The sequence below is a fragment of the Pavona decussata genome, unplaced genomic scaffold (genome assembly GCF_977016875.1).
Source record: "Pavona decussata unplaced genomic scaffold, jaPavDecu1.1 SCAFFOLD_41, whole genome shotgun sequence".
NCBI lineage: Eukaryota > Metazoa > Cnidaria > Anthozoa > Scleractinia > Agariciidae > Pavona > Pavona decussata.
Window position 1 is genome coordinate 1,010,655 of NW_028145463.1, and position 27,785 is coordinate 1,038,439.

At 38.5% G+C, this 27,785-nt stretch overlaps 3 protein-coding genes across 3 annotated transcripts in view; 2 read left to right on the forward strand and 1 right to left on the reverse strand.

The window, feature by feature from the left end:
- Nucleotides 1-4,488, forward strand: part of LOC146482919 (elongation factor G, mitochondrial-like) — a 66,431-nt gene extending 61,943 nt beyond the window's left edge. Inside the window, exons 24-28 of the mRNA XM_085106553.1 lie at nt 487-555; nt 1,332-1,405; nt 2,675-2,761; nt 3,624-3,677; nt 3,950-4,488. Coding sequence (XP_084962679.1) covers nt 487-555; nt 1,332-1,405; nt 2,675-2,761; nt 3,624-3,677; nt 3,950-4,066 — 401 coding nt within the window. The 3' untranslated portion in view covers nt 4,067-4,488. The remainder of the gene's footprint in view (nt 1-486; nt 556-1,331; nt 1,406-2,674; nt 2,762-3,623; nt 3,678-3,949) is intronic.
- A 4,486-nt stretch (nt 4,489-8,974) lies between these two features.
- On the reverse strand, nt 8,975-10,472 carry LOC146482922 (low density lipoprotein receptor adapter protein 1-like). The gene has a single exon (XM_085106573.1). It carries the CDS (start codon nt 9,918-9,920, stop codon nt 9,375-9,377), a length of 546 nt encoding a protein of 181 aa, XP_084962699.1. The 5' UTR covers nt 9,921-10,472; the 3' UTR covers nt 8,975-9,374.
- A 1,730-nt stretch (nt 10,473-12,202) lies between these two features.
- The window catches only part of LOC146482923 (thioredoxin domain-containing protein 16-like), a 32,710-nt gene continuing 17,127 nt past the window's right edge, over nt 12,203-27,785 (forward strand). The window contains exons 1-11 of the mRNA XM_085106564.1: nt 12,203-12,787; nt 12,962-13,047; nt 13,173-13,237; nt 13,483-13,563; nt 16,120-16,244; nt 18,037-18,127; nt 19,268-19,418; nt 21,301-21,464; nt 21,995-22,094; nt 24,580-24,688; nt 25,933-26,049. Coding sequence (XP_084962690.1) covers nt 12,631-12,787; nt 12,962-13,047; nt 13,173-13,237; nt 13,483-13,563; nt 16,120-16,244; nt 18,037-18,127; nt 19,268-19,418; nt 21,301-21,464; nt 21,995-22,094; nt 24,580-24,688; nt 25,933-26,049 — 1,246 coding nt within the window. The 5' untranslated portion in view covers nt 12,203-12,630. The remainder of the gene's footprint in view (nt 12,788-12,961; nt 13,048-13,172; nt 13,238-13,482; nt 13,564-16,119; nt 16,245-18,036; nt 18,128-19,267; nt 19,419-21,300; nt 21,465-21,994; nt 22,095-24,579; nt 24,689-25,932; nt 26,050-27,785) is intronic.

Genomic DNA, 27,785 nt, shown 5'->3' on the forward strand with positions numbered 1-27,785 from the left:
TATTCTTGTTCAAAACAAATTTAATCTCACAGGCTTAACTTTATTTCGTTTCATTCACGTTGCCACAATTAGCGCCACAATCGCCCCAACCTGCTTCCGCCTGGACTCATAGCTCAGCTGGCAGAGCAATTGCCTGCGAACATGCTGCCAAGTAGGGTGTAGGGCGAAGAGAGAAATGGGCGAGCCGAACTCGCCCTGGGGACAAGAAAGAGGGGAGGGAGCCTGTTCACAGGCCAGTAGAACAACAGTTGATTAAATCCGGTGGTCGTGGGTTCGATTCCCGCCGAGGTCGCGGGTTTTTTTTTTTTTTACTCTTTTCCTCGTGTGGTCCCCCATTACCTTTCTAGGGCTAATGCTCAGAAGCAATCTCACGGATCCACTTCAGCACTTTAACATACACTGCAGCGTTAATACTCTGATCCATTATTTATTTTATTAAACGCGTCTTGGCTAGCATAACTGAGAAGATATCTTTCTGTTCCCTAGGGGCTGCTCACGGCGTCGACTCAAGTGAAGTTGCCTTCAAGTTAGCTGCCATCGGGGCAATGAGAGAAGGTAAAAATCAACCACATTGATGAATTGAGGGCGGATATAAACATGAACCTAGTTTAATGGATAACAATTTAGCTCCCACGAGTCTCCTGTAGCTCAGTGGTAGAGCATCTGAACTAGTAATTGGAAGGTCTTAGGTTCGACTCCTGATAGGAGAACTCGGATTTCTTTTTTCTGAGTATGCCTGTGTCACTTGACTGAAAAAAATATATCTAAAATGATCTTAATTAAGTTTGAAATCACTTAACATTTTGTCTGTAAATACCCCTAGTTTTTAGCTTCTTTAGTTTACTTGTAATTAGTTAATTGCAAACGACCCCACAAGCTCGTGTAGCTTTAATACTCATCGTTTTAAAATAAAGGCTATCAATCAATCAATCAATCAATCAATCAATCAATCAATAAAATGTGTTTGCTTTGGTTGATACGTTTGGTTGCCTCTACTTGTATTTTTCGGTAAACGCTTAAACCATCAATTGACGATACAACCCAATGGTTTTCTAAAGAGTGGGAAAAGCTGGTTCTGTTGTAAAAGACTTTGCACATTTTGAGCTATAGCTTTACTTTGTTTGTTTGTTGTTGTATAAAAGTTACCGCGACGTTTCGTCTTGAGACGCAACTGTGGTTTTTTCTGTCGCCACGCAAAGTTGTGGATTTATACTTACACCAAAATGATAAAAATATGGGTACATAATAACCAATTTTTCATTTCTTGAAAATTTATTGGTGAGATTCTTTTGATGCTAATACTATATTTCTTTGACTTGATTTTCATGTAGCTTTTCCTAAAGGCGCTCCTCTGATTTTGGAGCCTATCATGTCAGTGGAGGTCAACTGCCCTGATGAATTCCAGGTAATGTTTCATTCATTCCTTCGCTCGTTCGTTTGTTCAGTTGGTCGGTCCGTCTGTCAGTCGGTCGGTCGGTAGGTAAGTCAGGCATTCCGAGTTTCCTGTCAGTATGTCGTTTCTTTTTTAGAGGTAATGATTTGGTTTTTGTACTATATACCACAAGGCATTCATTTACAAAATATACCAGAAACTGTTGCTTTTACAATTCCTACCCAGTTATAGTGGTTAAGTGGAATAAACTAAATATTTTCGGCATTGCTTTCAAAATTTCCTTGGGTAGGGTTAAGGTGACTCATTACGACTGTGTTATAGCATGGAATCAATAGTAAAGGTGAAAAATCCAGTTGATGTTTTGTTCTAGTTTCTCTGAGGGGTCCTCAACCTCCACGAAACACGAGTTTCGCTTGTTGTTTATTTGTCTTTAATATCCCAGGTGTCACAGTTAACCCATCCTTGGAGACCCAGGGGCAGTTAGTCGGGGTGGGCGAAATGTCTTGAAAACTTTCGTCGGACCATTTCGCCTGCGCCCGTCTGACTGCACCTTTTTCGTAGAAGTTTGTTCAATATTTTTTTGTGTTTCGTTCCTTAGAACAGATGAAAAAAATGAGGTTGTCGTCCTTGTTTCATACTGAAACACAGTACCCTTATTAAACGTTGTGCTAAAGAAGAAAGACCTTTAGATTCAAGTAACAGTGCCACTACGACTACGAAATTTGACTTCAAGTTTTTAGCGATTACTAAGGAGACCAACCTCGTTCCCAGGGTCTCTCCTCTCGTTCCCTGGGACGTGAAGAGGAGAGACCCCGGGAACGAGGTTGTAAAGAAGACCCAAAGAGAGAGATCACAGGAAGCTTCATTTTAGTCTTTGTGAGCGACGAACTTGACGAAGTTGTTTTGAATGATGATAGCTAAGCCCCTTCGTGAAAAAGACGAGATCACCTACCGGTACGTTTCGAGGACTTGTTTTCACCCCCACGCCGTTCTCACAAAAACTCAAAGTAAAGTGGCGACGGCTATCTCGTTTTGCCGCCAAAATGACACTGGTTCACTCGCACGCGCCCTTTGTATGTTGGAAAAACTCGTATTGCTGCTCGTTTTCCTCTCTAATGGTTTGCCCGAGCGGACAAACGGTTATTCGACAAAATGCGATATCCATATTTCGATTTCGTGTAATACGCCTTTTGTTTACTTTAATGAAAACTAACTCGTGGTTCAGGCACCTTACACACAAGGTTTACCACTAGCTCAGTTTCGTTTGGACTGTCTCTTTAGGGAACTGTCATTGGTGGGCTCAACCGCAGACATGGTATGATTACGGGCACAGACGCGGCGGAAGGATACGTGACGGTCTATGCTGACGTAAGTCTAAGCTCAAGATTGCAATTCTCCCTAAAGATTTCCATATGTTACTTTATGAGAATTTGTTGTTTGGTAATAAGTATTTCCAAGGCTGTGTTTTTGATACCCTGTTTTACTTTCCTTTCATTTTCTTTGGTTTCTTTTCTTGCTCTTTCATTCCTTTCTTCTATTTTCTTTGCTTTCTCTTTCATCATTTTATGTAATGTTTAAAACACGAGCAGCAGCGTTTTATCGGGATTTAAAAACACGAGGCGCAGCTAAGTGGTTTTAGACCCGATAAAACACTTGCTGCGAGTTTTTTGAACGGCTTCAAAAACATTCCTGGAAAAACGTGTGTCAAGAGAATGATGCTTTTGTGAACAATGGAAATTAGCAGACGAGAAAAACGTTAAACACCGCATACTAATAAGGAGGAGGTTTTATCGGGTTTTAAACCACTGCACGTGATGTTTTATCGACCATTTGATAGGTCAATGGGCTTATTAATTATTAATGAATTTTGAAGTATTCTTCTTAAACCCGACTGAATTGGATTCAAACTTATTCACAGACTGTTTCTCGTGCATTTGACTCATGCTTCTGGCGCCATCTTCCTGAGGGGAGGGGAGGGATTTAAAACAAATAATTTACAAAAGTCAGCTGCCCTGTGTCTACCTGGTCTCCCCTCTCCTCTCTTATTCCTGCAGGTTATTGTTTGCAGGTGTGTTGTGTCTGTGACAGTTGTGTGAACCCATCGTTTTCTCTTTCCTAACGTGATTTTCCAGAACCAATAAATCAGCCTGAAATGGATCTTAATCTTTTAAGGATTCTTTTTTATTTTTTTGTTTACATTCCACTATTTTTTTTCCTTTCCACCGACTAGGTTCCGCTGAATGACATGTTCGGATATTCAACTGAGTTACGATCTCAAACACAGGTAAATATACCTCTAAAAACGACTACAAACCCAGCATAGGTCTGTTTTCTACAATAAGCGACTTATCCACTGGACAAACGTATCCGGTCTTTGAACAACTGGGGCCAGACAGATAAGTCATATGTCGTGTAGGTTGCAACGATTGCGGCCGCCTTGGAAGCATACTCGTTACATTGGCCTCAGGGTTCAATGGCCTTTCATAGCCCTTATAACGAGCAGCATGCACGATGTTGACCGTTCGTAATAAAAACCCCTTTTATTTACTTTCACAGGGTAAAGGCGAATTTGCCATGGAATACAGCAAATACCTACCCGCCTCGCAACAAGTGCAAGCCGAACTCATGGAGAAATTTGATTTGGAGAGAATCAAGAAGGCGAAGTCAAGATAACAAGAAGGGTTTCCAAACTCTTCCTTTCTCTTGGTGTAAATCCTAGTATCGCAGTGTTGGTCATTTGTTTCCGAGGAAAAACAGTGTCCCTTTGTGGTTTGTAAACAGACCGTTGCAAATGTTTCTTTGTACAAATACTATTTTTCCTCGGAAATTTGCGATCTGAGCATCTTCTTGTCGTCCCGGCGTTTTCTCTTGAGTTGTGCGACGACCAAAGAACTGTTGGCGATGCAATGGACTACGCCGTTCAGTGAAAGTTATTTTGAAAGCAGCGACATCTTTTTGAAAGAGAATTGGAACAATCAAAGTATATGTATTTATTATGCTTCGGTGCTGAGCAAGTGCGTTCTGTCACATCGCTTTATTTGTGTTGTACTGCTGTCAGAGAGGAAGGACAGCTATGGTCTTTAGTTAGAGATGTCAAGAGAAAGTTGCTTGAGGCATGCAATCGTGACTATGATGCTGGTGGTGGTGAACAATGGCTGTAGTTGCGGTGCACATTGTCGACCAACGACCCGGGGCACACTGCAACGTTGGAATCAGTTTCTACATCGCACCACACCTGAAATTATTGATGTAGGAGTGAATTGCAGATGCAGTCAAATCAACGATGGATCTTTACCATCCTCCAAAACATGTTCCTAATTTTCTCTGAACCGTTGATGGGTCCATGAAGATTACTGGCTCTTGCAGCGCTCTGTGCCTATATCTTTGTGCGACTTGTTGATTCTTTGAGGAGGACGTTCAACCCTAAAAAATTCGGACGCGTTTTATTTTGGACGGACAATGTTCAATCCTGAGGTTTTTCATTTCGGACAAAAAGTACTGGCATAATAATACTGGAAACTTTAAATAAAAGATGTTTTCAAAATGAGAGACGTAAACTGATCAAAACCTAAATCAATTATCTCTTTGGTTGGAAACTTTTCTTTTGTCTTCCAAATTGATTTTTGATGCAAAGAGTTCTGTGCGTTTTTCAACGCCGTGTACGACAGGCCTGACAAATCCACTATTTCAAATCTTAACTTGTAAATTTTTATGACGTTATTCATTTCGGGCGCTATTCTATAAGAACAATTTTTTGGTTCCCAAAGTTAAACGTGTTCACAGTTTTGGGGTATACTTCACAATTACAGCTGCATACCACGAGCGCGCGTTGGATATGAGATGCTAGAAACTCAACCAGACGAGTATCTCCGAGTTGGCTATAATCATCTCATATCCAACAAGCGCGAATGGAATAATTGTTTTATTAAACACAATCAACAAATATTACTACACCTTGCTGATTTCACTTTGCCAGAACATGGTCGGTATTTCTCGGGCATGGTATAATGAATGGCTCATATACCACGGCCGCTAAGCCAATCAAATCCCTGGAATTGCATTATACAATGATCCAGTTTTTAACAATTCGCGATATTATGTTTAAAAAGAAAAAATAAAGAGATGGAAACATGCTGCAACTTCACTGCGCTCTTGGTTGCACCGAATGTTCAGACGCAGTCATGGTACAGTAACGGACACTCGGTGAGGTTTAACTATTGCGATGTCGCATCTGTGTAAAATTCTTGTGTGACTTCGTGATCGCAAACGTTTGACATTTTCAAAATTTTATTGACAATAAATAGTCCATTGATAAAGAATTTCAGTCGAAGCATGGATGCCCTTACCGATGTAGTTATAAGCTCCTGTGTGATGTTACTTTTTCGGGAAAAACGCTAATTATGTTAGAGAAATAATGAAGCAAATTTTATTGAATAAATGCTAAAGGAATTTTACGCATTTGTGGTTCTTTTGTGTTTAAAGCTCGCAGCCAAGCGCTTCAAGATACGTTTCGTTGAGTTCTTCGTAACCTGCGAGCAGGCAGTCTCGTTTCTTTTTTGCAAGCAGCGAGGCCGCGAGTTACGAGCACAAACACGCGCGGCGAAGTAGTGAGGCACGAGCTAGCCGGCCTGAAACTCGCGCGCCCGTTCACAGGCTAGGTGACCCTATAGTCAAATTTCAAATATGCACTGAACTGAAATTCAAACATTTGTCTCAAACCAAAGCCATAAATATCCCGGCCATATTTCATATATCAGCTCTCCCCTACCAAAGGTGCCTTAGATAAAGTCGTAGTCGTAAAGCTTGGCAAACTCACGCTTTTGTAATAAAGATGGTAACTCTGCGCAGCTTTCACGCGACCAAAACCTCCAAAGGCTTCACGTTATAGCTTCGAGTTTGATGGCACTGACGTCTGGCGTTTGAAGTAAACAGCCGATATCTTTACAAAACGTACAAACGTCGTAAATGCGAGTTTGTCAAACGGAAACGGTTGCGAGTGAATAAGTTGGCGAGATTAGAGACTGTTTCCATTTGTCGCAACAGTTTGAACATCTTTGCCAAGTGTTAGTTCGGCGTTTACACAGTCGTCGAAACTCAACTCGAAAACTTTAGTTTCTTGAGTGATGCCCTTTGAGGCAGCACATTCTTATATTATCGAGGATTCCTCTAACTTCTCTTACCTCACCCCACCCCCCTGCCTTTTCTAGCTTCACCTCATCCCCAGGTCTCCTTTTGCCCCACCATACTGATCCCCCTGCCAACAGTTGCCGCACCCCATCCCTCTGCCTTTTCTTGCCTCACCCATTCTCCTTTTCCAGGTTATTAAGGAACCTTAAAAGCAACCAATGGCAAGAAATTAGCGGTGTTTTAGACTACTTCGCAATCGATTTTTCAAACTCGCCCAATTTGCATAATGTGGCTGGACAATCCCGGAGATTAAAATCCAGAGTACGGCGTTCGAATTTAGAAAGAGAAACGAAAATTTATCGAATTGTATTTGATCGTTTTACGTTGATTTACAGAGAACAGCAAAGTACCAATTTATAGACGTAAAACTTCTTTCTAGTCAGTTCTTTTTTTGGCGATGTACCCTTGCCGCGATGCTGAGCTGAGTATAGTTTCCAAAAAGAAATTGGCTAAACCTTCCTTCTCTTCCTCACTCGCAAGTTATTAGCAGATTTGAGCGTTCGTTTGTACCCGGGGGAGGGGTACTTCTTTATAAGAGGCTAATGGGGATGTGCCGCTGGATGGGGTCGCATTTTCACGACTGGATTGACTAGAATGGGGTTGCATTTTCAATAGAGTTACTAGAATGCGGTCGCACATTTTCGGATTTTTGGGGTAAAAAACTTCTATTAAGTAGGGATTCAAAATGGTCTCGGTTAAAGTTCAGAAAGTTGTTGTTTATTAAATGTAACAATCACCTCGCATTACATTCCGTTCTTGAAAGTAGATGTATAAATAGAAAGTGACTCAGTTGAGATCGCAAAAATTACATTTTCCCAAAAAGTGACTTAGATGGGGTCGACTGAACTGGCCACAAAATAGACTATAATGGAGCAGGGGCTCTGAGAGGCCAGCGGCACATACCCAACAAAACTGAACCCAAGTACCCCCCCCCCCCCCCCGGACTTTGTATTACTTGTACATTTTATTTCAACAGATGTTCGTTCTATCTGTAAAAGAGAAAACAATTCCCATAACCTAATGAACATGCGCAGAGCGATCTTTGTGCACACGTCTTAGATTTCCATTACTTTACGAGGACAAGCAATGGGATACACCATTTCCGAGTTGCTTTGAACCTCATCATGAAAGAGAACCTAAGAGCAAAGTTATTATTATAAAAATTAGTTTCATTCATATGCGAACAAAACCAATTTTCATATGAAAAGCTTTGCACTTAGCCTCGCTTTCATGGTGAGGTTCACAGCAATACGGAAATCGATCGATCGCTTTCGGACCTTCAAAGAGTAAGCAATACTCGGTATGTAATCTGTAAGATCAACTTATAAAAAAAAGCAATCAATTGAAACATGTGAATTTATCGCTTGTATCACTATTATTATTTTATTTTTTTTCAGTAGATCATTGGTCTTACAAACATTGTTGTTACGTTGTCTTATCTTCATTGTTTATATCTTTTAGGTATTCTTGTAATTTTATTTTTCGCACACCTATATTTGAAATTCGCTAAATTATTATTGTTTGCCACCAAATTTACATCTATAACTTACAGTTACGTTGGATATGTTGGATACGTTGTATGCGAAACATGTTTTTAAAACTCAGTAATGTAGTTGTTCTTATAAAATGCCGAATTTATGTTCCTCTGTTAAGAATTTTAAATTATAGCTTATATTTGTAGGATAGTCCTATTTGTCACTATGTACGACTGACCGTGTTAGTCACGCAATCTTTACTGTTAACAGCTCACGTGCATGCAATTTTAGTTTATTCCATCAATAGACAACTTAGAACTGAGTTAAAACATGTTTAACGAATAAACTTCACTAACAGAAAAAATTTGAGCTGGGAACTGTGCCTTATAGTCGTAACTATCCAAAATAATAAAATGCTCACCGTGAAGTTCCTTTAGTGAAACATTTCCTTAAAGGATGGGAGGGGGGATTGGAAAGGGGGAGGGGGGGGGGGGGAAGAAGAGAAAAAAGGCCTTCCTTTCCCCTTTTCCCTTCTCTCCCTCCCCTGCATTCTCCGTGCCATCTCCCGTTAGAAAGGCCCGATACGCCAACCTCGCTCCCAGCGCGATAATCATGTTACGAAAATCACTGAATTCTATTCTTCCCGAGATATTGTCTAACTTGCATATCTACCCGAGGTTTTGAAAACGGACCAGGTGAAGTCTTTGTTCTTCAGTTGAGAGAGCGTCATTCCCTCCCTCCTCCCCCTCTAGCCTCTGCTCTCTTTCTCGTCATTCTGTACCTAACCTGTAATTCGGTGCCGTTTCACGAACTTGAAAGAACTCATGTCTTCATCGACCACCTTTTCAAAAACTCAGGAAGATAGTCTTATTTACACTAACACGAGACAAACACGAGACCACGAATATCTTCGACATCCGTCTCAGCGATAAGTAAACGATTGCCATCATTGGCACTTTTCCACTTGTTGTCAAAATCCGTAAATCCTCGATCGCGTGGCTAAAATTTCAGCCAGATGAGTCTTTGCCGGCTGAATTCCTCACATACATTGTATTTTAATTAAAACTGATATCCGCAAAATATGTCAGTAGCCATTGGCCAACAAAAATCTAAACTGATCGAAAAACTCCACTTTAGTTCGAAATTATCTTTGATAAGAACTTGACAAATAGCCAGTAAATTGATCCGGAACTGCAAGCAAACGATTCTTTCTTTTTTCAAATTTGTTTTGTTCCTTTCAGCCATTCATTTCAGAGGGTGTGTAAGACAATGTCTCGACGTGCTTTTAAATATGAAACGCTGAAATAAAAGCTAAAATTTCACTTGTCTCGCGGACCCACGGTAATGTCTTGTCTTGCTCGTCTATCTTCCTCTCGCTTTTGTTTTCTCAACCATTCGCCATGAGCGTTGGTGAAAGCGTTGGAAAGCGCCAAACACATTGCCTTCGCCATTTCCTCGCTCTTGAAAGCAAAAGCATGACATTGGAGGTCGCCGTCGCAATCCGCGATGAAGGAAAATATCATTTTATTTCGTATGTCAGTCGAACAGAACGCGATGTTGAACAGCTCGTAGCAGACCTCGTCGTTGTTTCCCTTCTCTTTCACTGTAAGACCACGGTTGACGTTTGAAGATATCAAAAGCGAAACCTTTGGCTGTTTACCCTTGCTGTAAAAAACGGTATGGAGTTTATCGATGCATCTTGTGCTGATTTCATACGCCTTCTCTGGTTGGAACATTTTCTCCAGGCGCACCCTTCCAAGGTACCGAGCTGTGAACGTGGGTTCTTCGTCGTTTAGCCTGTAATAGCCTTTTGCTTTCTCCGACGAGAATTTCCTTCGAGGGGCCTTCGAGTTTAAGTCTGCCATTTCTAACAGTTTTTGTTCTAGATAAATTAATCCTTTCTTCGACCTTCTGTCTTCAAAAAATACAGAACAATTGAGTCGCAGTACGTGGACAATAAACACTGCAGACGTTTCAAGTTTCAGAAACTTGTCATGGCACTTTTGTTGACATAAAGATTGTTAATTATTGATCCTGTGATAATAGGCGTTATCCGGATACATAAAAAATAATTTAAAAAAATGGTAATTCATAATTGGAAACAGACTCTCAACAACTGGATGGTGTACACTAAAAAAACTTTCCCTTAAGGTTGCTGAACACAGTTTTAAACTACGTTTGCCTTCTTAGCGCTCAAAATTGGCAAACGTACAACTGAAGGCGTGTCACGGGCGTATTCGGTATCATAAGCCTTTTCCGATTAACATGAACTTCAAAATGTAATATCCGAGCTTTTGATAAATAACTACTCCAGTGAACCAGAACTGCTGCCAATGAGTGTCTCTGGCCATAGATGTACCTGAATTTTTGCAAGTTCTGACTAGAACAGATCCTCAGTTGTCCCTTTCAAGAATTCAGTTGTTTCTGCGATATCTGCCTTCTGTTATTATTTTTTTTTCTAACTTATAAATGAGGGTATTGTTGCCTAGAGTTGGATTAAAGTACCGTTGTCATGACAACTTGGCTTCTGATAAACTAGCCGATGGTTTATTTGCAGGAAATTCAGTCGCTAAATTTTCTCTTTCGTTTGCTGCTGTTAAAAATTAGTCTCATGAATTCCTCTGTTCAGTGTTTTCGCGTTATTTATCCCTAAAATTAATAATCAAAATTTCTACGGTTAAAGTTAAAATTCACTTTTTGCAATGGACCATTTCCTTGTTAACTGAAGTGCTCTACTAACATCTGGTTCTCGAAAAGACGCTTTCCAGAGAACAAAAGAACGAAAAACAGAACAATGTTCCCAGCTCCAATGAAGAATGCAGCTGCAGGTTATCAGGATCCAAGGAACACAGAGCTTTTCAAAGGTGTCATTTTCACATTTCACGCCAAAAGCCCTTCATTTACTCTCGAAAACATCTTTTACAGAGTCTTACAAAAAAACCGAAGTAGTGAAAAAATCTATATCAATGGTTGTTAGCTTGGATATTTTGCTTATTTGTTTTGTTTGTTTGTCAGTGTATTGTTAGTTTTTCTGTTTTCTGGATTTGTTAATTTTTTATTTTTATTGTAATTTTTTGTGGCTTCACTGGTTTGTCTGTTGCCAAGTTTTCGCTGTACGTTTGCCAGTTTATGTCGACTTATCACAGGGATAGGAGGTCAACACGATTTCCATTATCTATCAGTTTATCATGTAATGCATCAATTGAACAAACAACTTGTAATTATAAACGTGAAAATCACCCACGTACTGTCTCAATAAGAAGAGGTGGAAGTTAACTTCGTAGTTCGATGATCCCGGCCGCCTTCTGTTTCTTAGTGTTTTATCTAGCACAGGAACTGAATTATCCAAAAATGCCGGAATTCAGTTTTTCTTTCCGTGGCAACTCTAATATGACTCAGTCGAGGTTGTCATTCGCTTGACCTTCAGACTCAGAAGACATATATCCTGAATAGTTGAAATTCTTGTCGACTTATCAACAGAAATTTCGTAATAAAATTATTTAATCCTGCCCGCAATGATATTGTGACACGAGGGGACTCGCGATGAAACGCGCGTGGCGAGCGAGATTTGTGCCCACACAAAATGTAGACGGCAGACTAGACTGTATATTCTAACGGTGGAAGTGGCAAACTTAATCGCAATAAACAAAAAGGCTAGACTAACTGAATATATTTTAAAATTTGCCTAAATTTAAAAATATATTTCAGTTATTCTAGCCTTTTTAATTTGTTTCTTTCGATCAAGTTCGCCACATCCGCCGTCAGGATCAGTACAGTCAGTCGTATTTATTTTGTAATTGAAATAATTTGCTATTCCAGGTCTACAACAAAGCCGGCTCCAATCATCCTTTTGTCGCTGTGGTCTTGCAGATTTTTAAATTGTATTTGTTCCTGATTATCTTCCGCCTTTTCCCACCTGTTTACAGTCGCCTTCAGCCTCCGGCGGCTTCCACTTCCGTTGATCTAAATTTTTCAGTTATTAGGAGTCTTTGGGTATAAGGGATAATAAGACATAACCCGGAGAAAAACTTGGCAATTTTAAAGCAATGGAACAGTTTACAAATGAGTGAAACGGGAAGTAATCTCTCTCCCCACCCCCACCACAACCGATGTTGGTCTGTCACGTGGTTTGCACTAACCTTGCGTGTGTGACAAGCGTTACCAGGAGCACTTCTGTAATCTACAACATTCATTCAGTATTTTGGATTCAGCTCTTGTAAAAATGCTAATCTTGGTCTCACTTGTCGAACGAACCTATTGTTTCTCAAGATTATGCCTTTCAAAATATCAGCTGCTCTTTGGGGATCGGATACAATGCCACGAAATTAGCCGGAGTCGACAGGGCTATAAAATGGAAGACGATATCACTGCAGCTGCATTTGCAGTTAAACAGGAACTTGAACGGTGGACTGGTGTTTAGTACGAGTCTGTTTGTTATTGGACGAAAGAAGAGGCCAAAGACTAATATATTACGACAGAAACGTGAATTACTCTTGAAAATTCAAGGAAGTCCTTAAAATATCAGAAAGGAACTCACATTTTCAACACTGAAATCGTTCGCATCCAAACAGCAAAATGGCCGTCGTGTTGAATAGGTTGTTGCTTTCGGTTTTTTTATATTTTTCTTTCCGCGCATCTGAAAGCCACGTCAGAGAATTATCCTCAAGTGATATTAGCAATATAGGACAAATTACGGACAAGGATTTTATAGCAGTGTTCTTCGACAAACCAGGTAAGCTCCAGGCGATTTGTTAATTGAAATTCTGCTCGCGATCATTCATCTGTTATATTTGTGAATTGTGTAAAACTGACTTCAAGAGTTCAATTCCAATTTGAGCGTATATTGTCTTGTTGACTTGACCATTTGCTACCATTTTTTGTTATTATTATAATTATTATTTTGCAGCAATAAGAAACTCCCATCCAAAGTTTACAAGAGAATTTGCCAAAGCGTCGAATGTTTTGGATTCATTTGGTTTCGAATTAGCAAAAGTAAGATTTTCTTTTGAGGTTGAGATTTTATAAAGCTGTTTCTGTGAATTAAATTCGAAGTCAGACAAAACTGTAAGTTCTTACTAAAGTTATATATTTTGATTGTTTTCACAATTCATTTGTAGGTAGATTGTGCGAAACAGTCGGTCGCCGAATGTTCTTCAGAGGATAATGAAGTATTTATTTACAGGTAATATTAATAGATTTAACCACGCTCCCATTTTGTTCTTTTGTTCTAAATATCAGCTATTTTAAATGAAATAAATGAAAGTTTTGTTATGTGATGGACTTTTCTGTGATCTTTAATCTCTTTTTCTGTTATATTTAACCTCCGAGCCAACAGCCGTTTTTAAAATAAAAACATGGTTAATAGATAAGCTTACAATCTTTAACTCAAACGCACACATAATATTTTTTTCTTTTGTGATTTTGCAGGAAAGGTGATTCTAGATTTTTAGAAAAACTTGAAGTGCGCTACCTCTTCAATGTAGACTCAATTGTCGCTAACCTGCTTCAGTAAGTATAGAAAGCCTTATAACTAAGCATGTGTAATTAACTATTAAAAGTTACTTAATAGTTATAGATTCATTCAATCATCCTTTTGGACAAAGATACACATGCTATTTTTATTTTAATACTTTTAGTCAGAAATTGTGAAATGAGCATTCCAAGTGGTGTGGGCATGTGTCCTGTAACTTTTAAGGATTATGTGAATGTTAAATAATTGAATTTTCCAAGAAATTAAACATGGTAGACCCTTTACCCAAACACTTTGATTCAAGACTTGCAATATTATCATGGATAACAGGGCTACAAATAACTAACGGGCAGGCGCCGGTCACGTTGTCCGGTCAAACATGTTTTTGCTCGGACACTACCCGTTTTTGGCCGGTCAAATTTTAACAGTCGTAACTCTTGCGATAGTGAAACCAAATTGCACAGTAATCCTTTTATAACTAAAAAACAACTGAATCCAAGTCGGTTTGGCAATAAAAATTACAAGTTGATAGTTTTACTACTCTTTACTGCACAAGCAGCCTCGCATTCAGTACGTGGAATGGTTACGCAAGATACATGTACAACCGCAATTGTCCGTTTTGCTTTGCATCTGGCAAAATCACTTACAAAAATTATTAAATATAACACTTTGGCAATCGACACATCATTTCTACAACTGAACTTTAAGTAAAAGGAGCAGAACATATTAAAGCTGAAGGGTTCAATCGATCTCTTAATTAATTTGAAAAAAGAAGTTAACTGAAATGTAAACTTAAACAAGAAACACTTAACTTTAATTCATATCGTCTAAGGGTTTCGAAATTCGGCAGCACTGTATATAATTGTATTAAATGCATGGCGTCTTATTCCAAGTACAACTGTTGCGCTCGCTGACTTTCTTCCATTTAGAATCCCTTTAAGACAACTTTATTCTTCCACTTTTTGTGTTATACGCTCCATTTTTGAGTTGCATCGAGTGATGAAATCACCAGAAAGCTTAGTAACCAAGCATGTTTTGCAGGGTGTGCCGGAAGTACCGTATAGTTTGTTTTCTTTTCGCACTTTGCAACAAATGCTACGTGGAGTATTCTCGGTGCAGCGAGACTATTCTTTGTGAGGGTGCTTTCCGATCATTCAATCAATCAAATAATCAATCACTTTATTTAAGAGTCAATCATGCTATCTAGCCAAAGGCAAAACCCTCTACTAATTGGGAACACTGAAAGTAAATAAAATAACGGTTGCGTTGCGGTCGCGACAGGACTTGATGACATCGTGGAAATTTGCGACTACCGGGAATTTCTCGACCGCTAATTTGTCTATAGTTTTATCATAGTTAATTCGTTTTGTTTTCTTTCGGAAACATGAATGTTGTCCCTCATGATTATCAAATCGTTAAAAATTAAAATTTCTCTGAACGAGTCGGTAAAGGACCGGACAAGATGTTCGGCAATCCAAGGATTTGTCCGGTCAATACCTAATTTTGACCGGACATTGTCCGTTAAAGGCCGTTATTTGCAGCCCTGGGATAATTGCTCCCTTCTGCAGTATTTGCATTTTTAATTATTTTTTTTTTAAAAATGTTGATTTGTTTGCCTTTTTAATAAGTTCCTGGCAGATGTTAAATCTTAAATCACACAAACTGCCAGGGATCTAACAAAAGATTGAAAAGTTGAAGAACTCATTTCTCACTTCATACAGGGTAATAATCATGAAACACAAGATCGCTCAAATACATGTGGCTACAATATACATAGCAAGTGATGTTTTAAGAGAAAGAAAACACCATTTCCCAAACCATTTTACAACGAGTTCTTGTGCGAATGCCATGAATTTGGCAAAAATAAGTCCTCGAAACGTAGGCGATATTGTCCTTTTGGAATCACAAAAGGGGCTTAGGCTACTTAATATAGTTATCATTATTCAAAACTGTATCAATTTCATCGGACTATCAAAGAGTAGAATGAAGCTCCTGAGGATATTGTATACATGTATCTTCTTTGTAGTTCATTAAAAAACTTACAGTCAAATCTCACATTCATATATAGTCATACTAATACAGCTGCATGTACTACAATATCATACCCAGAGTCCTCGTGCTCTTTGGCTAGTGGTTGGTCACCTGGAGAGACTCTGGAGTACTGGAATTTTACTACCGCAGGAAATCTGCGGTAAAACAATTGGCAAGCTGTTACGGGGCAGCCAAGCAAAAAATTAATTTTTTTTCGAATTCTCCAGAGTCTCTCCTTGCAACCAACCACTGAACAAAGAGCCTGAGGACTCTGGGTACGAGATTGCTGTACGTACTAGAATGTAAGATCTCTCTATGTTACATTGTAAGCATTCATTTCAAAAGACAAACAAAGAGATGGTTAATAATAAAAAAAGTAAGCTGCTTATAATTTTAGGTTGGTCATGACAGAAGGAAATTGTGAGACAAATGATTAATTTTGAGCTATTTAAATAGAAGAAAGATCCTGTAGCACTGTGCATGCTTTATTTAAAACAACTACGTTACTTAAGAGACAAGCCATTGTTCGTTCTTATTTCAGTTTTCTCTTGTCCTTGTTTAAGCATTTCTTTAAGTGAAAAGTTCCATTACATATCTGATGATGAGTACTTGAAAGAACTTCTTTCTGAAGGCAAAGGAAGTAACTTAGATGTCCTCTTCTGTTTTGTTAAGGGACTTGGAATGACAGGTGAGCAGCAGCAAATTACAAAGTTGTAAATCAGTAATAGTCTAAGTTGAAAATTATGCCAACTAATTTTGGGGGAAATTTATTATGTGGTGGTCATTTATTACAAGAACCTATCCAATTGATAGCTATCGATGATCGGAAAAGCAATCAATCAATCAATAAAATTACTGTATTTTTTATATTGATTGGTATCGAGCTATTGATAACTTCCATCCAGGGGACACAAAATTTGGCCCCAGAAAAATGTTCATATAATCTTTGTATCCATTACCTCTATTATATGAAGGGGCGCCTCTATTCAGGGGAAAGGGACACTTTTTCTGGGTCCCGAAGCCCGCTTTTAAACTCCATTCAGGGGACACCTTAACCACTCATAATGTGACTGACCTCAAAGAGGGTTGATAAGATTAAGTACACATATATGTTGTAGGTTAAAATGAATCCAGGTTAAAAATAATGATTTCAACCTAGGTTGATTTGTATTTTCCTTTGTTAAGGTTGGGTAATTTACATCTGAAACAAAGGAAAATACAAATCAACTTAGGTTGAAATCATTATTTTTAACCTGGGATTCATTTTAACCTACAACAGATACACTAATCACAATGATGATCCTTTACAACATGACCTTTGTAATACACTATTTAATATACATTACGGCTCAAGGGAGCGGTGGAAATCGAGCCTAATGTACATGTACATGTAGCTGCTTGAAAATAATGACTGCAGTGGATTCCAAGCCAGGAGAAAAAAAAAAAGATGTTATACACTGTACAGACTATTTTAACAAACCCCAACCCATAATAATCACTACTTGATCAAACATTGAAGTCATGAGAATAAAGGAATTAATCACCAAAGATAGAATGTCTTGATATTTAAACAAATTCTCCCAACTACTAGCATAATTATAGTATAAAGACCTGTAAGGAGAACATGCATGTACTGTATACAACTGTACATGTTGATATTGGGGCTTTAACAGTTTAAATTAAGGACGGTGCCTGCTTTTGTTACTGCGCATACGTTCTGTGCATGTCGAGATCCTAAGGTTTTCTATGGGTGTTACCTACTAATACAGGGATATTTTTGCGCAGTTTAAATCTATGCGGAGAAAACAGAACTTGGCAAGCGCTCTTGGTATCCAAAAAGAAAGTTGGGCGTAACCGTACCGTGCATTTTTCAGAGATAATAAAGCCTCAACATGGAAAAATAAACGCCATACATTACTTTGTATTTTTAATTACTGCTTTTTTAAATCATTGTTACCCCCATGGTCAATTTGCTATTAAGATATGCTTTTCCCACATAGTCATAAACCGTGCAAAAATACTTCTGTATTAGTGTGCACCGTCCTTAATAACATTTTTATTTTCCTCGTTGAACTGAAAGTGATATTAGAGAGATTAAGAATCGCGTTTACGGCAAATGGCACGCCTGAGATTTCTGTTTATTTTTTCTTGAAATAAAGAGTACAAAGATGAGAATAGTGCAAACTAATTCTGGCCTTTGATGCTAACGCAAAACTACTCGATTTGACAGAGAAACTGAAAACGGCGAGCGGGAAATATAAGATAAACATGGTCACGTGGTCATATCTCACGTTTGCCGTAAACGTCATTCTTAACCTCTCTAATGCCTTGATGAGAACAGGAAAAACTTGTGTGCATGTCTACAAGACTTTTGGTGATTTTGCCGCTTTCACTGGATCGTCTCAATACACGTACATGTCTTCCTTGCAGTATTTGAACCTGATTGTCATGTTTTTGTATTATTTTTTTTATTCATACAGAACATCGGAAATTTTTAGAATTGATCCATTTCTCTAAAGGTGAAACCCTCTTTGCCATCACAACAAATGATGCCATTGCAAAGACTTATGGGTAAGTAAGGTTAGGAAGAGGTGTTAGGATGTGGATATGTGGGTTGAGTTTGTTGTTGGTTCTCGTCCTTGCTCGGAGGGTTTTTCTCCGGGTCCTCGGGTTTTCCTCCCTCCACAAAAACTAACATTTCCAAATTCCAATTCAACCTGGAATGCACGGACACCTTTGAACGAGCTCAGAGAGCTCTTTGGTGCTTCGTGAGTAAACATTCACATTTACATTTTTTTTAGTGGTGGGTAAGTTCCCTGTTGCAGGGAGGGTTGACGCATCAACAGTAACTATTACAACAATAATGTAATTATACAGGTCATGACGGTGTTTACTGCGAATTTTTAGGGACCGTCCTTGAAGCTCTAGCTAAGTTGAGGCTAGTTTCGTTACGCTAGAGATACAAGTTCTAGGGGTTGGGTCATACTGGGAGACATGTTGCAGGAACATATGAATAACACCTGTTATGGGTTCATTTCTATTTTCTAGCACGAACAGTTAGGGTGCATTCCTTTGGGATGATCCAGACCATGATTAATGATCCAAGATCAGTCGGATCATGGTGCATCAATTAAAGGAACCCAGGAATCCTTGCCCAGAGGGGATTTCTCCGTTCCTTTGATGCACCATGATCCAAGTGTTCTTGGATCATTGATCCTGATCTGGATCATCCCAAAGGAACACACCCTCAGCAAGCTAAGGGCAGTGCACACGATGCAACATACAAAAGTTTGGTCACTTTGTCCCCATTTTGTGTCCCTATGAGAGTCCCAATGAGATGTCCCCACTTCGTGTCCTTGTGATGTGTCATATCAATAATTATACACTGTAGTTACACAACTTAACATAATTATAATAGTTAATACTGTATACATGTAGTTCATTAATTCCAGAAAATATCCATTCCTGGCCCTCCTCACCCTTCACAGATGGGATTTGAAATTCCAGTGGCATTTGTTGGAGATTGGGGGGGGGGGGGGGGGGTCTCAAAGGAATTTCCAGAGGGGTAGGGTGTCTTAGAAAAACTCCCTTCCAGAGGGAGGGGGCGGAGGGATTATGTGTTGTGGTACAGTGGTACAGTATAATACTAAAAAATAAAATAGAATTTTTTTTTATGTATATTGTAACATCTGACTCTGTTGATCTTCACAGTGTTGCCTCAAATGTTGATGCAGCCCTGTTTCTGTTCCGATGCAAAGATTTGTCAAACAGTGAAGATGAATGCCACCTAACTCAATACAAAGGGAAAATTGACAAGCTATCTCTTATTAGGTTTCAGCAGGGTCTAACACTTCCAAAATATGTAAGTGAGCTTTCTGCATCATTTTTATCATGTAAAATAAATTAATGCTTGATTATTATTAATAAGAATTCCATTTGGTAGGCTTAACATGTACATCTTTCCCAAGTGGAATTTAAAGTGATCATTCAAAAGATCACCATGTTTGGCCTTGTTTTAATCTTGTTTTCTAAGCATAAACCAGTGAAAACAAAAACAAAGATCAATGTTCTCTGACTAAATTACATTAATACATTGATGAGTAGCACAATCACTGTACCCATTTCTGTAGACTGCAAGCAGTCCCTTTCTGGTCAGTCGAGAGGGTGCGCTCACAGCGCAGCGAGACTGGAGCGAGGAGAAATAAACGAGAAGAGACTGGGGGAGAGAAGGAAAAGAAAGGGACTGCGCTGCTAACTGTAACAAACGCGTTCGAATTTCCCGTCGCTCCAGCAACGGAAAATTCCGATTGGTCCATAAACAATAGCTGCTGTCAAACAAGTTTGATGTGTAATTAACTTCTTCACACGTTTGATGTCAACACTTCAGATCACTAGGAAAATGGTTTCAGTCGTGAAAGAGAGTAGCAGCGATCTCTTCGTAAATTTAAGCGATCAAGTCGGCGGCTTAGTTCTCAAAGAGGGACAGAAGCTAGCAGTAGAAGCGCTCTTGTCGGGAAAAGATGTAATGGCCGTTCTTCCCACTGGTTTTGGGAAATCCTTTATATATCAAAGCTTTGTATTAAATAGCGAAAAACTTTGCCATCACGGCTTCGATCGTGGTTGTTGTTCCGCTTCGCAGTATTATCGAAGACCAGTTGCAGTCAAATGACTTTGGTTTAAAAGCAGTTGCCTTCGACAAGATCCCAAAATTATTAAGAGACATTGGTGTCAACTAGTATAATGTAATTTTCGCATCCGCGGAACAAGCTTTGTCGGCAGAATTCACCGCAGGATGCTTAAACATGATATAACAACAGCTTTCCAGTTGTCCTGTACCACGTTCTTAATTACACTTCGGGCGTTTGTGTCGTCGATTTCTTTTACTCTGGGCCTCGAAAAAAAATTTAAATGCACCACAACTTCTAGAGATTTTGGCTTTTCAGAGAAGCTTGGATCAATGCCCAAGCTCGGCGATTCTTCCTCTTCGCTCCTATATTCTGGTGATTGAATAACAATGTTGAGTTGTTATTTATTAGCTGTCATTCAGTAAATTGGATTTTTAATGGGTTTAACGAATTGTGGGCGGAGTTACCCTGAACGCATCTGTTACAGCTAAGAGCGCAGTCCCTTTCTTTTCCTTTCCCCTCTTTCACGCCTCTCCCCAAGCTCCCCTCCGCTCGTTTTCTCCAGTTTTTTCGCGCTCGGCTATTTCGCGCGACCTCTCGACTATCCAGAAAGGGACTGCTTGCAGTCTACCATTTCTGTAACATGCCGGAAAATAATACAATGGACTTTATTTCAAGAGGATAGCACATGACAGTTTGTTAAGAAACTGACAACCCAGTGGCCCTCTATAAAACAAAAAGTTAAGACATACATGTAAAACAACTAAACTATTAATTACAATTAGAAATGTTATTAAATACTAGAATAAAATTATAGAAATGACTATTAATTATATTATCTATCACTCTACTCACTCTATATAGTGTTCGGGTGAAATTGAACGGCATGGGCAAAAATATGCAGTGTAGGTACTTTTGAGCAAAGTGAAAAAATCAACCTAGACTTCGACTTACACTGTAAGATGCACTCAGCCCTTCAATAATTTATATAATTGTGAACAGCTAGGTCATGTCATCTGGACCAAAATGTTTCTGTGGGTGTCACAATCCAACAAAGCTGTACAATAATTATTACATACTCCAATTTTATTGACCTCATAACTGTCTCAACCCATACAGGTTATCCTTCCGAGTAGCAGGACAACAGTCTATGATTCAGCATTGCAGGTGCCTGTCAACAAAGTGTTTGTGTTCAGCGACAGGATTTCTGATCTTGAGACCAAGGAGCTGGAGGAAATGGTCATGGAGTTCGAAGGCTCTGTAGGAGTCATTCTAGTTGACTTGTAAGTTACAGTGTAGAACTTTTTTGAGTGACTCCACAAAATTAATGACTTGTCAGCCTGTTACACCGACATTGAGGTACAGTATGCACTTAACCCCCTCCCCTAAACCATTTGCGCTTTTCAAGATCATGAAAAGGAAATCCGCCTTGGCTTTCTGTTATGTTTCATCAGCAACGTTCCTTCAAATCAAATGCCAGCTAGAAGAAAAATTTAATTTGAAGGTTGGAATAAATGAAATACATGTATACTCCAATTTACTCAATTAAAATTAAGTTTACTTATTGATTGACAGTATATCATTCAATGTTTTGCTTTGAAAAAATCCTAGAATGAACAAGTCAAATGTTACTAATGAACTCACTTCAGACTTAATGTACAATAAATATTATTTATTGTAGAATAGTTTCAATTGACAACATTTCACATGTAACAGACATACAGCCTTTTAAACCCTGCAGCAAAGTTTAGCATGGGCTTTTTTCTAACAAATGGATATTAATGTATCTGTCATGCAACTTCTCCCTCCTCAGTAACAAACACAAGAGCATGCTTTCGTCATTTGGCCTCTCAGAAGAAAGTAGCTTCCCGACCGCGGCATTTGTGCCTGTAAAGAGCAAGAATGATAACCTGGTAATAGAAAATACATGTATTTACAACTTTTAACTTTCATTGTATAACTTATAACAGAAATCATAACAGCCAAGAGTGCACTCTTCAAAATTTTCGGTAGAGCCCTTGATTGTAGACAAAAATACAATTATTATAATATTTTTGTTTATAACTGTTTTCAGACCAGGAGAGTTTGCATGTATCTTATGTGAAGTGGCAAAAATCACTCTTGACTATAAGCTATCATAATTTTATTTTAAGCTTAGAGTTTCCTGTAAAGGGGCACATATTGCTTTTTTGGCCAAGAAGGCTCCTAAAACATGCCTACATTTAAAGGCTTTAATTAGCATGTGCTGTGGTTTTTGTGTGTTGCATATGGATCCAATTTTGCCTAAAGCTCAAATTTTGAAGGATTTTCATACTATTTATTAAAACTGCCACTACATCAAAGCACACTGTGTAGTGACAAAATTCCTTAGCAAATTATAGTTTTGAAATATTATTATCCTTGATACAAGAAGTGTTCCATAGTGCAGGCTAGAGCTGGTCAAGTTTGGAGCTTACATGTGTGCTTGTCTGACTTTTTGGCCAAAAAGCAAAATGCAGGTCCATATGCCCCATTTACAGGAAACCCTGTTGCTTGATTCAACTTCTCTGCCCTTTTTTCAGACTGGCCAACCATACCCAATTGAATCCTATTTTAAACAGCACCCTTTCAACTCATGGGGCACATAAAATACAATATATAATATTTATTTATTAAAAACTGGATCATTGTATAATGCAATTGCAGGGTTTTGATTGGCTTAGCGGCCATGGTATATGAGCCATTATACCATGCCCAAGAAGTAGCGACCATAAATTGTTTTCTGGTTGCTCTTGAAAAGGAAATCAGCAAGGCCTACCAATATTACTTGATTGTTTTTAATAAAACAACTATTCCACTCGCGCTTGTTGGATATGAGATGATTATAGCCAACTCAGCGCTACGTGCCTCGTTGGCTATCTATCATCTCTTATCCAATGCGCGCTCAGGGAATGATTGTTAATTATAAGCTGAGGTAGTCTGAAGAAATATACTCCCATCCCCTTGGCTCTCCCTGCCCATAACTTTAATTTGTTGAATTTAGTCATAAAATTAATTTAATTCTAAATAACAGATCTCCTTGTGGATGTTTCCATTGAGTGCTGTTAAGATTTTTATCTCTATTGTCCTGAGTGCAACTGAAGGAAAAGGAATAAAATTTGGTTTGACCACTCGGCCACACTTCGTCACCCTGCATTTAATGTCCAGCGTATGATGTGTGACCCCAGTGGGCAAGTCACTGCACAGACTGCCCAACAATTACATGTAGGTGTAAACAGAAGGATGGTGGGCACCCCAGGTGTTGGTGTTCATTGTGTCATAATTATCTTAAACTGTTATCAGGTTTTATTTATAACACAAGTGGCTGGTTGTGTTAATGTGTACAGTATTCATGCAGTATGAATGTTATGATTAGATTAATTTAACAATGAGTACTCTAGATCTTGAGCTCCTTTCGAACAGCACCACATTCTAATTAGCACCCCCGCCCCCCCCCCCCCCCAAAAAAAAAACGTCATCATCATCATGGTCATTATTGTCATTATCAACATTATCATTATCAACATTGTCATCATCATCAATGGCTGTCGTGATTTATCAAATTAATACATTATTGAGTGCCATAACGTACCCCTCTCCATTTCAATACATCCTGGATGCTTTATGATTGAGTAGTTAGTAATTGAAGTCAGCTTTTTTTTTAATCCTAAATAGCTGTGCATACATGTATTCGTTGTGTGGATGTATCTTTATATTCGTGCTTTTGCAGTTCCATTTATCAATATTTTTCCATCCTTAGATACGTACGGATGTACATGCGTCTGTTTATGTGCACACAATAATTATTTAGCACCCTCCCTCGAGCTCTCAAAATGAAATTTGCAGCCTGGACCCAAATCAAAGCATCACTAAAAGCTATCCAAATCTAGCTTAAAGGAATTACACAATACTTTATTAGCATTCCCCTAAGGGCTTGTCAATACTAATAAGCTAATGAAAGCTAATTAATGCTCAGTTTACAATAATAACAATAAATTGACAAATTAAACCTCATAAAACTGAACAAACTAATGGTAATCTACAATAATATTACAATAGAACTAATAGTCACATCCTATGTGTGTGCATATACATCATACACTGTACTCATTGTCTCCACAACACTTCCAGTTTGCTTGCAGGTACCATGGTCACTCATTCTAATCCCTAAGATGGTCTAGCTACCAGCAATTCTTAGTTAATTCATTGTTAAATACAGTCTGTAGCTTAGAACTACAAACATGGTTTTCTCTTTAGTCCATAATCATTATTTTTTTTGTACTTTTGTCTTGCACGATTGGTCCATAACTCCTTTTAAGGCACTTATGAATTTTAGATCCCTGCTGGACTTGTTTTCTTATAACTTCCTTTCTTCCTTAGACTTACATGGAATTGTACCCTGAGAATGCTGCCGAGTTAACAATCAATACTCTCAAACATTTCATCAAGCCACTTGTGAAAAATCCCTCCAGTGAATACAGCAGACTAGGTTTGTTTCTTACACTCAATTTCTCATCAGCTACGTGTATACAGTTCTCGTCCGTCATCCCAGTTAGGTTGTAAATAACTTTTATACAAAGCACGCAACTACAGCGTGGATAGAGTTCATGCAATGTTGAATTTGAGATACAGCAAACTGGTCATGTACTAGACATTTCCAAAGGCAAAAGAAAGCTAAACCAGTTGGGTGTCGATGGAACAGAAATTAGAAATTTGAGTCCCAAAATGTACAAAACAGAGGCTGGCTGAGCCTGAGAATACATGCAGTCACTTTTTATTGCTCATGGCCATTAGCACAGGCCCTAAACAACTGAGAGGATTTAGCAACAACTATACAACTGCATTCACAGTCTAAATCTGGCCAGTGTTTTCTGTATTGCCTACCTGACTGTTGTCAACTAATAATGCGCTCCAGCAAGGGTATACAGCTTCAAAGATCAATGATCACCAATACGTTTCAAGATGAAGCTGCTAATATATTCAATAACCTTCCCCTTTCTTTAAGAAACTGCATGGATCCAATTTTATTTTTTAAGGAGACGAAGAAATTGCTACAAGATAAAGCCAGGTCCAGACTGTGATTGATTTTTATTTAGCGTTTGGAACACACATTTCGTTATTCATTTTAACACCGCCTTTCTTAAGTTTGTCTTAGTTGTAATTAACTTTAGTTAGATATTAACGGATGAAGAGCCACTTTGCGGAAATGCTGTTAATAAAGTCTTTATTATTATTATTATTATTATTATTATTATTATTATTATTATTATATTTATTATTATTATTATTATTATTATTATTATTATTATATTAATATCATAGTTAAAAAGTTTGCCTTCATTTCAGTTTCATTACAATTTTTCATGGCTTTCTTCCTTTGCTGCTTGCAGTGTATGATCCCTAACTCGTAGGTGTAAACATTCCAAGATGCCTGTGTATCCCCCAAAAAACCTTTGCAGAGTTAATTGTGCATCAAAAATGCACTCTTTTGTGTCAAGTTTTCAGTTTTGTCTCATCAACTTCCCAATGACAACATACTTTTTCTAATCAGTGCTTTTGGCTTTCCATATCATACACTACATATAATGTACGTTTTATCTACAGCTGTACAGCGTAGCCTGTTCAGACTGCTCCTTTTAGCCTTTTGACAGCGTTACTATCTGACAGCTTGGAATAGGCTGTGTTTAATTTGGGATATACATTTACATTGTTTCGTTCCTTTATTTTTCACAGCTGAAGTATCCTCCCTGCAGAAGCTTTCATATGTAGAATACAGTGATTCCATGAAAAACACAGATACAAATTACCTTTTATCTTTGGACTTTCTGCTGGTCGTTTTTTGTCCAGAAGGTACGGTGTATGCAGCATGTGCATATCTGCATTACATTCGTTATCAGTGCTGTCGTTCAACTAGTATCTTAATCACAGGCAAGTAAAAACTAACAATATAATGTTCTGACGTTTCGGCTTGCAACGTCATTCCTTGAGAATGGCGTGATGACGTCGCCGAAACGTCGGAACATTATATCTTTAGTTTTTACTTGCCTGTGTATTTCTAAAGCATTATTAATTATAATCATAATCACAATCATAAAATCGTAATCATATCATGATAAAAGCACAGTCATGGCACGGTCCATATTTGTAATCATCATCATAATATCATAATCATATCATAACATAATCACAGTCATAATATCATAATTCCTCGCGAAGCGAGGGCCGAAGGCCCGAGCGTAGCGAGGTTAATAAATTTGTCGGGCCGAGCCGGCCCGAGCGGAGCTAAGCCGCGCGAATTCGAGCGAAAAATATATTTATATGTTTATATCTTTGAAGGTGTCCGCACAATGACGTCAGACTGTCTGGCGTTGTCTGGAGGAAAATTTGCATACACCGAAAAACATATGCGTGCATGATCAAATTTCAACTGCAATGTTCATCAATATTCACTAGATACAGAACTATCTCTCCAGAATCTTTTCCCTTTCTTTTAGAAATCTTTTTTTGTGAAATAGTGCATTAAAGAAATTACACGCTTTGTGGCCGCGGTAAATAATTTTCCGTGGGAAATAAATTCATCGAACACGACAGCGCTGCACGCCCGTTGTACATTACGTCGCGACAGAAATAGATTTTCAACCGCAAACTAGCCCGTGGAACTACGAAAACACTATGCTCATAAAAAAAAAATCTTATGCGCCTTTTAATCTCCTCGTTTGATGCTACAATACGTGTAAAGAGGGCTTTCCACCCAGCCCCAGCTTCGCGAGGTTTTGCGAGTCACGTATTTCTAGTTCTTATCATAATCATATCATAAACATAGTCATAATCATCGTAATCAATATAATTATAATATATTTAAAAGTTTATAGAAAACGACAAAACTTTTAAGTTTGCAAAACAGAGACTTCTGTCATCTTCAGTTACTGACAGATGACAGAAGTCTCTGTCGAAACATGTTTTGCAAACTTAAAAGTTTTGTCGTTTTCTTTAAACTTTTGACTTCCCTGCTACTCTCCAGACCCTTTGAACATATCGTATTCATATTCATAATCAAATCAGAGTTCAAGAGATCTGGAACTGTAAAATTGTACACCTTTATCTGTCATCTGTGATTAGCTATGCGCTTAATTGGGACTGTGAGTAAATGTCTGAAGGCGTGGGTTAGTAAGAGAGGCAGACCTGGAATTGTTGCTTTGCTTCAGAAAGCTTGTTGGTTGGCCACAGCAAAGAACTTGCAAAGAACTCGAGACACCTAAGGCTTTAAATACACACGGTAGCTACCACCTAATACCAATGTAGGGTGTGAAACATTAACATCGTCATCATCATCATCATCATCATCATCATCATCATCATAATAGTTACCAATTAGTACAAGAGAGTGTATTGGATATGAGATGATAGACAGAGTTGGCTATAATAAATTATCACATACACCACAAGCCGAGTGGAATAATTGTTTTATTGAAAACAACCATGAAACATTGCTAGATGTTGATCATTTCATTTTCTTAGAAAGACCAGAAGACTCTTTAATGGTCGCTGTTTCTTGGACATGGTATCTGTGATACTGTATCCCATGA

Bases quoted from the DNA above. Each gene is read 5' to 3' on its own strand.
- LOC146482922 (XM_085106573.1), bottom strand. From the start codon at position 9,920: ATGGCAGACTTAAACTCGAAGGCCCCTCGAAGGAAATTCTCGTCGGAG.